Raw genomic sequence first — 15,310 nt, forward strand, 5'->3', positions numbered from 1 at the left:
TATCCTTGCAATTCAATAAAATTATACTGTGGGGCCAACCATAAAATCAGTAGAGATCAGGAGATGGTAGTATATTATCCATATTTGACAAAAGATTCAATATACACAGTTTAGGATTACTGTGAAATATTTAGTTGGTAAATATACTACTGAGTAATAAAATAACAGAATATTTCACTAGCATCATATATTTTTTCCTTTAGTAAGTATATGTTAACTTTATAACTTTTTTTTAAAGATTTTTATTTATTTATTTGACAGGTAGAGTTACAGACAGTGAGAGAGAGAGAGAGAGAAAGGTCTTCCATCCATTGGTTCACTCCCCAAATGGCTGCAACGGCAGGAGTTGTGCCCATCCAAAGCCAGGAGCCAGGTGCTTCTTCCTGGTCTCCCATGCGCATGCAGGGACCCAAGCACTTGGGCCATCTTCTACTGCTTTCCCAGGCCACAGCAAAGAGTTGGATTGAAAGAGGAGCAGCCGGGACTAGAACCAGCACCCATTTGGGATGCCAGTGCCGCAGGCGGAGGATTAATCTACTGCACCATGGTGCCAGTCCCAAAGATTTTCTTATTAAGATGCCACAGTGTATGTTCAAAAAGATGATGCTTGTGGTACAGTAAAAAACATCCTCAACTGTATCATGAGTATATAGGGAATCACTTGTTATAAAATTATTACAAGTAGTGATAATGTTTGCTGGAATTACACCAAAAATCAATTCAATAAAGATAATGATATAGGCACTGGGTGGGGGCCATAAAGGCACTAAAATATTATTGATAAAATCAATGCTCAACTTTCTACTAATTTGCCTTGAACTACAGGTATATTTTACAATATATAGTGAATGAACCACATATCAGTCTATTAACCTATCTACCTTGATTAAACTTCTCATAAATAATGAATAAGTTATCACCTATCTGATTATTAACGATGTGGCTGCTTTACAATGTAAATCGAGAGGTTTGTAACACAATTACTTTCCCTTACTGGAATGGTAAGAGCTCATAATGGCATATACCTGAATTTCAGAAGACTCAGTGTTAAAATTAGACAAGAAATGGGGGTGAGGATTCTTCTCAAAATGGGTTTGAATTTTCCTTGGAATGGAGGTGTCAATGAGGAAGAACACAGCCCCATTCTCTCATTTACTTATGAATGTCTTAGTGTCCATCTGGACTCAGATTTACTCTGTCCCGCAGATGTGCTGGCTTTTTAATCCTGCCACTCATCCTGCCCCTTCCCTTTGTTTGGTGTTGACATATCACATCTCAGGTCAAGTCTTTGATCTACATAAGCTTTTGGGACTCAGAGAAATCCTTCATTCAAGGCTCTGAAAACACCTTGTTTCTCTGCTTTACTGCAGTGAACCTCTGGTATTCAATATTCAACCACAGCAGTTTATAACAATACACTATTCCTTCTTCACTTACTTCTCATGCCACTTTATTAAAAAATAATTTAATTAAATCAGATAATTTTCTAATAAAACTTCTTAGAGGGCAAAAATCACATTATCACAATCAGCAAAATCAGTAATTCCTTAATATTAACCAGTACCCAGATCATACTTTTATAATGATATGTGCCAATCAAAATACAAACATGGGCCACACATTATATTTAATTGGCAGGTATATTAATGATCTTATGGTTTTAATTCACTTCCTATATAGTTTACTTTTGAAAGATAGTCAGTCACTTATATTACAGAATTTTCTACATTCACTATGTTCTCTCTCTACTCTTATCTGCATAAAGACAATCAGATCAACTGGCTTATTGGACTTAGCTCAGGTTTCTGCAAGAATCTATCATACACGGCATTTTCTGTTACCTATTCCATTAACACCGGGAAGCATAATTTCTTGTTGTCCTAGAGATACTCTTTTTTAAAAAAATATTTATTTTATTTATTTGAAAGACAGTTATAGAGAGAGGTAGAGACAAAGAGAGGGGTCTTCCATCCACTGGTTCACTCCACATATAGCCGCAATGGCCAGAGCTATGCTGATCCAAAGCCAGGAGCCAGGAGCCTCCTTTGGGTCTCCCACACTGGTGGGTGGACTTGGGCCATCTTCTACTGCTCTCCCAGGCCATAGCAGAGAGCTGAATTGGAAGAGGAGCAGCCGGGACTAGAACTGGTGCCCATATGGGCCATATGGCCCATAAGGCCAGGCCCTTTACTGCTCTGTGCCACAGCACCAGCTCCGAGATACACTCTTGTGTTTATGATAATTTTTAGTCTGTCTACTACACCATTGATTTCATGAAGATGGACAATTTATTTGTACTTATTGAGAATTATTTCCAGTGTTTAATAAAGTTGTCAGTGTTAATTAATTAGATAAATAAGGATGCTATTTTAGATGAGACATGTAACTATTTGTATTTCTACGATTTTATATATCTTACTTCCTTAGGTTTTGCCAGTAACTGACAAATCGCAGGAAAGTTTCACCTGCAACCTGTGTAGCTGATGGATCACATTGTTTTAGCATTGAGCCTCCTGAATATGAAAGCAAGGTGGTGGTAGTTGTGCCTTCTTCCTGTGTTAAGAAGTCAGATGTCAGGAAGTAGCAATCAAATTTAGCAGCTGCAGTTCCTCAATGAGGTTTCAACTTGAAAATTCTTGAGAACATTTATCATATGTCTGCTAGGCAGTTGCTAATAGCAGTTTAATTGCCAGTACTTATAGTCAAGGACTTAAGAATTTTATGTTGATAGAATTTTCTCCATTGAGACACCTATGCCTTGCTGTGTTCTTTTTTTCCTTAAATATTAATTGATTTATTTAATTGAAAGTCAGATGTGACAGAGATGGTGGTGGGGAGGGAGGAGAAACAGAGGGAGCAAAGAGGGAAGGAGAGAGGAGGGGGAAAGAGAGAGTGAGCGAGAGATTAATCTTCCATCTGCTGATTAACTTCTCAAGTGCTTGCAATACCCAGAGCTATACCAGGCTGAACTAGGAGCCAGGAACTCCATCTAGATCACCCAAATGGGTAGCAGGAACCCAAGTACTAATGCCATCATTTTCTACCTCCCAGGTGCACTAGCAGGGAACTGGACTGGAAGAAGCCCAGAACAGTGAAGTACTGGGACCAAACACACAAATAAGCAATGCATGCATTCTAAGTAGTAGCCTAACCCACTGTGACAGGATACCTGCCCCTAGATGTGTTCCAGATAGTCTCCTACTGTGTTTCTAACCTTTACTACATGTACACTGAACTTGATACAGTACAACTATAAACAATTAATACTTTGGCTAAATCTACATTTGTTACCTTAGGGGACCAATTCTCACTTTTTATCATGTAAGATATTGAAATAATTTCTCTACCTCAAAAGGTTCCGACAATGAATGAATGTAAATATTTTAGCACTGAGCCTAGAAGATATTAGGTAATAAATGTCATATATAATTAACATTATATTGTAAGAAATAATTTAGTTTTACATTCTTTGAATTTACATTCTTTGAATTTATTCAAAGAGAATTTTTTCCTCTAAAGGCCAGTTGTTTTTATGTGGATTACTGAGTATAATAATTTGGGTAAATTTCCTTAATGTCATATGCAACATTAATATGCTATAATAATTTTATTAATATTTCTTCATGATTTTAGTTGTACTTCACCATTTTAGTTAAGCATTACTAAATGTTTTTCATATATTTATTTCATTTGAGCCTCACAACAACCTATAAGAGATATTATCATTATATACATCTTACAGAGAAAGAAGCTGAGATTTAGAATGGATAACAAGCCTTACCAAATACCATACATCTATTAATGGCTAATGTGGACTGAAATCTGTATTTATTTGACTACAAAACTGAGCTTTTAGCTAATACTATCTACAGCTTTTCTATATTATGCTAATATGCAGTGTCTAAGCAATCTCTCATTCCAACATCAGAGGTAGAATTGACTGGGCTTCTTTTTATTTATTTGAAAGGCAGAGTTACACATAGAGAGAGAGGGAGTGACAGAGGGAAAGAGACAGATCTTACATCTGCTGGTTCACTCCCCAAATGGCTGCAACAGCTGGGCCTGTGCCAGGCTAAAGCCAGGAGCTTCTCCTGGTCTCCCACATGGGTGCAGGGGCCAGTCACTCAGACCATTCTCTGCTGCTTTCCCAGACCATTAGTAGGGAGCTGGATCAAAAGTGGAGCAGCCAGGACTCAAACCAGTGCCCACATGGGATGCCAGCACTGTAGGCAACAGCTTAACCTGCTATGCCACATCTCTGGCCCCTTGACTGGTCTTAGATAAGCCACTGAAAGGTTCCTCAGCATGTTCCACTCTAAATTCTCCTCTCGCCAAGGTTTTTTATACATAAATACAAAAAGGAAAGAAAATAAATCTTGTGAAAATGATTCTTAGTCTCAACTCCCAGGAAATTCCAAAGGACAAAATGCTACAGGATTGTTCCAGAAAAATAAATTCTTTATAATTGAAAAATTTTTACTAAAATAGGAAAATTTTATGTGATCAACAGAAAAAAAAAACAATATGAATGGTGATATTGGGAAATTTGAGAATATTCAAGTTTTTCATAAAAGGAACTAATAGAGTATTTCATCATACGATAAGAGAAGTATTGTCATACACTTAGATGCATTTGTGAGTAGCCTCAAGCCCTTCAGATTTTGAAATGCCACTTTAGAACAAAATACACATTCAACATATCATTCAGACCCCAATCATTCAATCTGCAGGAACTCAGAGTCATTTTCAGAGACAGAAAGCTTTTGCAATTTGCTTTCCTGTGGCTTACTCATGGGTGATATAATGGCTATTCAAAAGCCTCTTTTCATTCGTGTTTTCTTCATACTGGCCTTCATTGTTTCTTGCCAGTGGTACACATGCTATGGATACAAGTAGCTATCAAGCCATTTGGTGGGATCCTACATGGTTATTCAGGCTCCAAGGACTTTCTGGGGATTCTTGACTGAAGATAACTTGATATAAGGCTTACATACAAAGGACAGCTAACGATTCCCCATTTCTGACTCACAAAAGGATACTTATTATCAGTGAACCTCTTAGTCAGCCTTACTACATATTGCACTTAGTTCCAGATTTCATCTTGGTCCCTCGCTTTTTCCACCATCTCTTTTGATCCTTTTCATGTGAGAATATGACACTTTTATCTATCTACTTGAGAGGGAGAGAGAGAGAAAGATTTCATTCTGTGGTTCACACTACAAATGCCTACAATGGCTGGGTTGCAAAAGTCCTAATTCTAAAAACTCAGTCCAGGTTTCCCATGTGGATGGCAAGGACACAACTACTTGTGTCCTTACTGCTACTTTCTAGGGTGTGTACTAGCAAGAAGATGAAATAAGGAGCCATAGCCAAGAGTCTAACCCAGGTCCTCCAATGTAGGACATGAGCAATTTTATCATCATCTCAACCACTGGAACATATACCTTGTTCCTTTTTTTCCTCTTCAATCTAGATCCATTTCCCATCTACCAGAAAGATGATTCAAGGAAGAGGTATAAGATATCTTTGTAGGGGCTGGTGCTGTGGCATAGCGGGTAAAGCCACTGCCTGCAGTGCCAGCTTCCCATACGAGTGCCAGTTCGAGTCCTGGCTGCTCCACTTCTGCTCCAGTTCTCTGCTATGGCCTGGGAAAGCAGTGGAAAGTGGCCCAGGTTCTTGGGCCCCTGTGCCCGCATGGGAAGACCCGGAGGAGGCTCTTGGCTTTGGATCCACGCAGCCCTGGGCAATTGGGAGTGAACCAGCAGATGGAAAACCTCTCTCTCTTTGACTACCTCTCCTTCTCTCTCTGTGTAACTCTGAGTTTCAAATAAATAAATAAATCTTAAAAAAAAAAAAAAGACAGCTTTGTAGGATATAAGAATGCTGCTCTGGGCTGGCGCCATGGCTCAATAGGCTAATCCTCTGCCTGTGGTACCGGTACCCCGGGTTCTAGACCCGATCGGGGCGCCGGATTCTGTTCCGGTTGTTCCTCTTCCAGTCCAGCTCTCTGCTGTGGCCCGGGAGTGCAGTGGAGGATGGCCCAAGTCCTTGGGCCCTGCAGCCGCATGGGAGACCAGGAGAGACCTGGCTCCTGGTTTCAGATCAGTGCGGTGCGCCGGCCACAGCTCACCGGCCACGGCGGCCATTGGAGGGTGAACCAACGGAAAAAGGAAGACCTTTCTCTCTGTCTCGCTCTCTCTCACTGTCCACTCTGCCTGTAAAAAAAAAAAAAAAAAAAAAAAAAAAAAGCTGCTCTGTTTAGTTTTCTTCGTCCTGCTCTTCCTGTTAGCACATCTATGGCACAATTTGGGTATTTAAAGATATTTTCCACAACTTACTTAATGCTGCTTGTATCAACACCTTCAAATTCATAGACTGAATTTTTTTTGCCATGAGGCCAATATTATGAAAAAATACTCACACCCAACATTAAGGGAATTAAAATTAATTAAAATTATTAGTAGGTTTTACTAGTCATGGATTTAATTATTCTAGTGATAAAATAATTTCCTACACAATGATGCACAGCACATTTCATCTTAAACAAAGCAGAAACCCAATAACATAACATGAGTTTTTCTCTTTTCACAACTTTAGGAAAGTATTGTAATCCATTATTTTAGTCCTTAATAATTTCTAAATTAGGGAAGTCACTGTCACTTTTGAGTAGCACACAATGTCCAAAATTAATTCTGATGTGCTGTTTGAAATAGGTTCAAATCAGTAAACTATGCCTATATCAAAAGAAGTTCTGAAAACATATACTCCAAGTATATCCACCATTTGCCAGCAGTAGTAACACATTATTTTGGAACATGAAATTGTATTAGAGGCATTTTTTTCAGGTTGTCTTCCACTCTTTGTGCTCTGAGGAAGGAATGTTAAATAGCAAAAGTGAGCCCCTCTGATTGAAAATGGTCTTTTTAATCTGCTCATGCACTACACACAAAATTTAGCATCTATCAGAAAGCAACATACTCCAAGACCTTGACAAGATATCCTTAGCACTGTGATTTTAAGAACCTAACAATATACACACATACCTCTCCTACTTCATCTCTTTCTTGAAGTTCTTTTAAAGTCTGTTGAAATGTTGGCCCAATCTTCATGGATCTTTCAGCAGCTGCTTGCTTTTCTTCTTCATAGGCCACAGCAAATATGCCTAAGAACAAACTTGCCATATAAAAGGCAAACCAAAAACTCACCACAACAAAAAAGATCATGTAGACTTTCCCAGAGGCATAAAGAATCTAAGAGGAGGACAAAACCAGAACAAAAGATGAAAATGTTATTTATCCTCTTGTATTCCATTTTAAAATGAAGAATAAAATTCAGTTATGAAAATATTTAGACTTTAACTTTAGACATATGTGGAAGGGATAGAACATATACTATAAAACTAAAGCAAAGATTCAGTCATTTAATTCATTTGGGGTGAGCATCTGACTTCCATGTGTTAATAGAGAAAACACATTGAAAGGAAAAATTATCTCTTGATAAAAATTTCATGATCCAAAGAAATTTATGTTCTTTGCAATAGAATTTTAAATGTATGTAATTTAATCAGAAAATGTTTAGAAATTTTCCTCTGAATATTGCTTCTATGAAAAGTCATAATGTGGTGCAAAATCAGATTTACACAGAGGTAGGGAGCAGGGATATTTCTATTCCTATCAGCCTACCTGTTTTGGTGAAAAAACCTTTAGACAAAGCACACGGAAAAGGTACATGATATATGAAACCATTAGAGTAGGCAATATTTATGAATGGAAAAACACAAGAATTTAGATTTTTCAAACTGTGTATAACTAGTTTTATTTAATAATAATTACCTTAGATAAGAAATTTTAAAAATTTAGAAAAATTATAAGTGGAACATTAGAAATGCAAAACATTATCTACTAATTTATAGTCATTGGTTAAGACTATAAAAACAAAATTCAACAAAATAAATGGAAACAGTCCTAACTTTTAAACATCCACTCAAAACTATATAAGTATTATCTACAGAAAATATTATACAGATAAAAAGAGGTAAAATGCTTGTGCAATAGAAGACCCAAAATTCCATTGGAAACAATTTTACTGACCTAGAGACCATTTCTCTTTAAAAGTATTTTTAATGAACCTATTATCCAATAATACAGCTATTTAGAATTTAGTTAAATATTTTTATCACTGAACAGGCTGTTATTTACAATAATGCAATCATCAGTCAGAAATAAGTATTATAGAGTACCATGAAGACTATGTACAATAATAAATAATACTTATTTCCTCATTATGTACAGTATATCTATGTGATATTTAATGTTGTTTTCAATATACAGAAGAGAAAGCAAAATCAGAGTGGAGAAATTACTCCTAAGATCTCATAGTATGGGAGTTACATCTGAATTAAAATCTTTTATTCTTTCTGTAAATGATGCTAGTGCACTAAAACATATTTCTATGATGCTAGGAGCATTAAAATGTATACCTTCTTACTGGCACAGAAAAGTGTAAAATTCCAGCTTTATTAATTTTTATAAATATAATTATAGCTCCCCTTTCAAATGAAACAATGCACATGGCAGCTACACAACAAATGTTAATTACACTGTTAAATATAACTGTTCTGTGAGGATTTACACTGTGTTGTTCATTTCTGTATATGATTCATTTCTGTATATGAATTTTAAGGGTATTTGGATCAAATATTTGTTGAATGAACAGAAAAAAGTGCTCTCTAAAGCATGAGCTATAGTCTTTGGGAATGATTGATGAATTTTCATCAGTTCCATTATCAGTTCAGTTTATGGCAATGTTAAGAATACAAATCCAGCCGACACCGCCGTAGCTCAATAGGCTAATCTCTCACCTGCGGTGCCGGCACACAGGGTTCTAGTCCCGGTAGCCCCTCTTCTAGTCCAGCTCTCTGCTATGGCCCGGGAAGGCAGTGGAGGATGGCCCAAGTGCTTGGGCCCTGCACCCACATGGGAGACCAGGAGAAACACCTGGCTCCTGGCTTCGGATCAGCGCGGTGCGCCGGCCGTAACGGCCATTGAGGGGTGAACCAACGGAAAAGGAAGACCTTTCTCTTTCTCTCTCTCTCTCTCTCTCTCTCTCTCACTGTCCACTCTGCCTGTCAAAAAAATAAATAAATAAATACAAATCCAGACCAAGTCAAAGTGAATGCTACCTACACTAGTTACTAAGAACTTAGAGCATAATTTTGATGAACATCCTGAAAGAACTCCAACACTTATCACGCATCGAATGGTCTGCTGTTTCACTATCAGAAGGAAAAGATTGTCTTTAAAGCAATGCTATCAAGAAAATTGGGTAACATACTTTTGGAAATATACAGAAAAAGCAATATTTTATTGGGATATAAAATTATATAGTTCATAGTTATCTATATTTTTATTAAAATTTCATTAAGATACAATTTTATATATGTTAAAATATTTTTAAAAATTTCACAAGTATTTCTTTGATGGTACTCTAAATTGTCATAAAAATGGAATTATAGATGTTTATTTTAGAGCAAAATTTTAAAACATATCCACGCATTTTTTTTATAATATGTATTTTTTTTTTTTTGACAGGCAGAGTGGACAGTGAGAGACAGAGAGAAAGGTCTTCCTTTTGCCGTTGGTTCACCCTCCAATTGCTGCCGCGGCCGGCGCGCTGTGGCCAGCGCACTGTGCTGATCTGAAGCCAGGAGCCAGGTGCTTCTCCTGGTCTCCCATGCGGGTGCAGGGCCATCCTCCACTGCACTACTGGGCCACAGCAGAGAGCTGGACTGGAAGAGGAGTAACTGGGACAGAATCTGGCGCCCCGACTGGGACTAGAACCCAGGGTGCCAGCACCGCAGGTGGAGGATTAGCCTATTGAGCCATGGCGCCGGCCTATATGTGTTCTTCATGAACCTTTTGAATACCACTCATCTGCGTGAATTTTTTTTTGACAGGCAGAGTTAGGCAGTGAGAGAGAGAGACAGAGAGACAGAGAGAAAGGTCTTCCTTCCCTTGGTTCACCCCCAAAATGGCTGCTACGGCCGGTGCGCTGTGCCAATCCGAAGCCAGGAGCCAGGTGCTTCCTCCTGGTCTTCCATGCAGGTGCAGGGCCCAAGCCTTGGGCTATCCTCCACTGCCTTCCCGGGCCACAGCAGAGAGCTGGACTGGAAGAGGAGCAACCGGGACAGAACAGGCGCCCCAACCAGGACTAGAACCCAGAGTACCGGCACTGCAAGGTGGAAGATTAGCCAAGTGAGCTGCGGTGCCGGCCGTCTCCATGAATTTTTAAATGTTTCTGCAACAAAACAAGCTCACTTTTCAATTCCATTTCCCACGAGCTTTTTGAAAAATGCTTGTATTATTAAATGTTGACAACAAAAAGTTAAAATAAGACAAAATCTTTGTCCGCCGTCCTGTCACCTAGTGGAGTACATACAGAGAAAGAAATTACACTGTATTCTGGTATTCCAGTGTAGAATATGCCTTATTCAGAAAAGAAAGTTTCAAAAAGCTCAAATAAGAAATCATAGCTTTGATGTAATAATTTGAGGCATGAGATTGAATATAGTTGTGAGAAAAGTTGAATTTAGGTAAATGTACAACATACATGAAAACAAGAAATCATGAGAGATGCTCACTTAGGAAACAGCAAGTCTTTATTTTCAAATGAAACAGTATATATTTGGATTTTTTAGGTAACAAATCTGTAGAAGCATAAAGGAACCATTTATTTTCATCCATGAACTTCATGCCATAGGAATCTGAAAACCACGGAGGGATTTTTAGGAGGATAATATGAGAAGATTATTTTAGGAATAAGAAACTCCCAGAGTTGTGGGAGAAGTATTGATACTTGTAAAAATGATTGGAAAATAGTATTATAATTACCAACATAACAAAATTAGAAACACATAGTTTGCATAAATAAAAATTTATACATAATATTTCCATGTATCTTATCAAAATTACAATTGTGCTGCATGTATATATGGTTTCCTTGATTTTCATTTAGTAATATGTTATGAACCTGTCTGTGGTCCAAATGTTTTGTATTATCCTATCATTATCAGTGACCTGTAGACACGCTTTCTACAATGTATCTAGTCAATCAAAATAAGCAATGGGTGTGTGTGTGTGTGAGCGTGTTTTATAAAAGGAATATTCTCATCTAACTAAAAATAGCTTTTTAATCCAAAGACATTTGTATTTATTACTGTCTTTTCAGATCAAGTATGCTGCTTTGACAATAAAATTGTATATTCTACTCTAAAGGAAACTTCAAAGAAAATCTGAATCCTATTTCAATGGGTATTTTATCTTTCAAAGAAAATATGATGCATAACATAATTAGTTAGGAAAACAGACTCCCAGAATTTTAATTTCATTTCAAATCTCATAAAAACAAGCTTTATATTACCATAACTGAAGCATGGTTGAATATTAAAATGGGAAAAGATGAAATAGAAGAATAAAAAAAAAATAGGACACTGCATGTACTGCACTCAGTAACTGTTTAACACAAGGTAATTTCAAGGGTTCAAAATGTCTTGACTAAAGCATTGCTACATAAAAATGCTCTTTACTCATTTAATATTATATATGTAATTATTGCAAAGTTTGGAACAGAACATTGAGCTCTGGCAGGCAGAGGAAGGTACACAACTTTTCTGAGTCTTAATATCTTCATATAAAAGAGAGGTACACATATGCTTCTCAACTTACAATGTACTTATGTCTCACTAAACGCACTTGTAGCTGAAAGATTTTATGTAAAATACATGCTTTCACCTGATCTGTTGACCATCATAGCTGAGCAACACAGTGTTCTGCAAGTATTGGTGGTTAAACTTGTGACTGCCTTGCTAGTGGTGGTCTATGACTCATGGTCACTGCCTAGCATCACAAGAGAGCACCACATTGCATACTGCTATCCCAGGAAGAGATCCAAATTCAAAATTAAACTGAGATGTTTAGTGAACAGCATCACTTTTGTCCTACAGTAAAGCCGAAACCCTGTTAAGTTGACCCATTATAAGTTGGTTAGTGGGGAAGGCAGGGGGAGAGGAGGTATTCCTTTATAGAATTAATTCAAAGATTAAATAAGAAGTCACATACCTTATATAATAAGCATACCTTATATAATTTTCATATATATTCACTAATTCTGATTCTCTTCTATTTTGCTTAAAAATTATTAACACATAAAAATTTAGTGAAGTGTATAATATTTGAAGGTTATTTTAGAAGCAAGGGCATGGTGCCATTCCTAAGTACAGTGCGAAATCTCCACATTCTTACCTGGTGATAAAGTGCTTCTGGGTAATCCTGAGTCATCAACCGAAATAAAGACAAAAATGCTGAGCCAAAATTGTCAAAACTGGTGAAGCCACGATCAGGATTTATGCCAGCTTTGACACACACATATCCTTCAGGACACTGACTAGAGAAGCCAAAGAAAACAGAAACTGCTCACTTTAAGTGACATTCAGATGATGGAAAATCATAAATATAGACCATCTATCTATTAATAATAGAAGGTTCCTTCTTCCACACAGAGCAATCTGTCATCTTCCCGAAAATTCCTGGGCAAAGAACTATAAATGAGATCAATTGCAAGTTGATAAATGTGAACAGTGTTTGTGAACTAAATTTAAAAAGGGGCCTCACACATAATTTTTGTCACCGCTTTAGTTTGTGTATGTATTTTGGTATTAAAAATAAAAACTGTATATTAATCATATATGACATAATGCTTTATAATGTATATATACACACACACACATTGTGGATTGGATAGATCAGGCTAATTAACATATGCATTTTCTCAGGTACTTATCACTTTTTTGTGAGGAGACTTAAATCTACTCCATTATCAATTTTCAAGAATACAAAATATTGTTATTCACTAGAGCTCTACTCTACGATGTCATAGAGGAAATGGCTGAATGTCAAAGGGGAAGTATAATTTTTTTAAAATAGTACAGATAAACATAAAAGTGGCCGATTTGGGGGTTTAATCTTCAGAGGGTCTTAACTCAAATGGCTAGATCACATTATTTAAGGGTGAGAAACTATCACATCAATAATTGATGAGCAGTATGTACTTGCTCTCTGGTAGAAAGAGGAGACTAATATATATTTACTTTTTTTTTTTCAGAGTCCCATATTTTTATCTACTGAGGGGCTTGAGTATGGTGGTCAAACATGACAGTAGCGGTCCAATAAATCACATTTCATTGATTCACGCTCTCTTACAGTATTCAGGGTTTGGTCATGCAACTTATTTTAGGCATTTATTACTGGAACAAGAAGAGGTTTAAAAAGCACTTATGGATTGGGGTTTGCTAAATTGTTGACCCACGTAATCGGAGCAAATGAATTTTTGTTGCTGTACTAAGCTACAAACTTTTGAAGAAGTTTGCCTTGCAGTAAAGTATGATTGCTACAGGCAAAACATGACATGACTTTCTCTTCTTGCCTCAAATGTATCAATATGATTTAATTATTCATGACCGAGAACTTCAAAATGCATTTAGGTCATAATGGAGTTAGGAATGAAATTAAAAGGGTTGGCAAAAGTGGAATGGGCCAGTCACAACGAGATGGGTTCACAATTTGTGTTTAGAATTGATTGGAGGCCTACCATGAGCCATGCAAAAATAATTTCATGCTGAGTAAGTGATAAAATGTATAAATAACTTCAATTTGACTAAATTATATAACTCATGCTTCGCTGCTCCATGAGGCTTTTGTTGCTCTGAGCCCCAGAGCATAGAAAAAGGTGAGGGTATCAGTGAATGTCGGGTCAACCAAGTTGAGCAAAGCAACACAGGAATTACGTGTCTGTCATACACTACTGAGAAGCACCCTGTTTCTGCTTTCTTATTGCTCCATCTGAAATTATGCAACAATAAGACACGAAGGTTCTGTCCTACCAAGGAAGAATTATTTATAAATGCTGAATAAAATAACATTTTTATTAATATAAACTCTAGCCATAAAAGGTATACAAAATAAGTGAAATAACAGCAGGTTTTTAATATTTTTCCAAAAAACAGATTTATTTATCCTCTCTGGCAATGCTTCCTGGCTCTGGAGTGCACTAACAGATCAGTTCCCTGTTTAAATCTTACACATGTTGTTTCTTAGCTTCTTGACCTTCAATGCATCATTTAGTTCTACCTGTGGTTTATTCTGTAACATTGGATTAATATACTATTTCATATTGTGCTGAATATGTGTGTCCACTCCAAACATACTTTGTAGGCTGTGCTACGGCTCACTAGGCTAATCCTCCGCCTACAGCGCCGGCACCCCGGGTTCTAGTCCCAGTTGCTCCTCTTCCAGTCCAGCTCTCTGCTGTGGCCCGGGAGTGCAGTGGAGGATGGCCCAAGTGCTTGGGCCCTGCACCCTCATGGGAGACCAGGAGAAGGCACCTGGCTCCTGGCTTCGGATCAGCGCAGCGCGCTGGCCATAGAGATCATTTGGGGGATGAACCAATGGAAGGAAGACCTTTCTCTCTGTCTCTCTGTCTCTCTCTCTAATTCTGCCTGTTTAAAAAAAAAAAAAAAAAAACTCTTTCAAAAAATAGTTTGGCAGTTTTATATATATGCATATTTCATAGCTGTTTATAGCCCTTGTCTTTACTGTTGAGGGACAGTGGTTTTTGTTTGTTTGTTTGTTTTTGTTTTTTTGACAGGCAGAGTGGATAGTGAGAGAGAGAGAGAGACAGAGAAAGGTCTTCCTTTGCCGTTGGTTCACCCTCCAATGGCTGCCGCGGCCGGCGCACTGCAGCCGGCGCACCATGTTGATCCAAAGGCAGGAGCCAGGTACTTCTCCTGGTCTCCCATGGGGTGCAGGGCCCAAGCACTTGGGCCATCCTCCACTGCACTCCCGGGCCACAGCAGAGAGCTGGACTGGAAGAGGGGCAGCTGGGACAGAATCCAGCACCCCCACCGGGACTAGAACCCGGTGTGCCAGCGCCGCAAGGTGGAGGATTAGCCTATTGAGCCACGGTGCCGGCCAAAGGGACAGTGTTTTTGCTTCTTACTATTTGTTGAACTCTTTAGTAAGCATAGAGTTAATCTTATGAGCATGAAGTAAACTGAAAGTAGGTTATGTAAAAATTATGAGAGAGAATAGAAGAGGAAGGAGGGAGAAGGGTGGGAGCATGGGTAGGAGGAAGGGTAGGATGGGAAGCTTCACTATGTTCCTAAATCTGTATATATGAAATACATGAAATTTGTTCACCTTACAAATATATATAAAAAACAAACAAACAAAAAAAAAAAAACAACTGTTTCTTTGAA

At 37.8% G+C, this 15,310-nt stretch overlaps 1 protein-coding gene across 1 annotated transcript in view; it reads right to left on the reverse strand.

Annotated features, from left to right (window-relative positions):
* The window catches only part of SCN7A (sodium voltage-gated channel alpha subunit 7), a 65,572-nt gene that overhangs the window by 32,229 nt on the left and 18,033 nt on the right, over window positions 1–15,310 (reverse strand). Inside the window, exons 8-9 of the mRNA XM_062200245.1 lie at window positions 12,300–12,441; window positions 7,038–7,250 (exon numbers count right to left, since the gene is read on the reverse strand). Of these exons, the coding sequence (XP_062056229.1) occupies window positions 7,038–7,250; window positions 12,300–12,441 (355 nt within the window). The remainder of the gene's footprint in view (window positions 1–7,037; window positions 7,251–12,299; window positions 12,442–15,310) is intronic.

The sequence above is a fragment of the Lepus europaeus genome, chromosome 1, assembly GCF_033115175.1.
Source record: "Lepus europaeus isolate LE1 chromosome 1, mLepTim1.pri, whole genome shotgun sequence".
Classification (NCBI taxonomy): domain Eukaryota; kingdom Metazoa; phylum Chordata; class Mammalia; order Lagomorpha; family Leporidae; genus Lepus; species Lepus europaeus.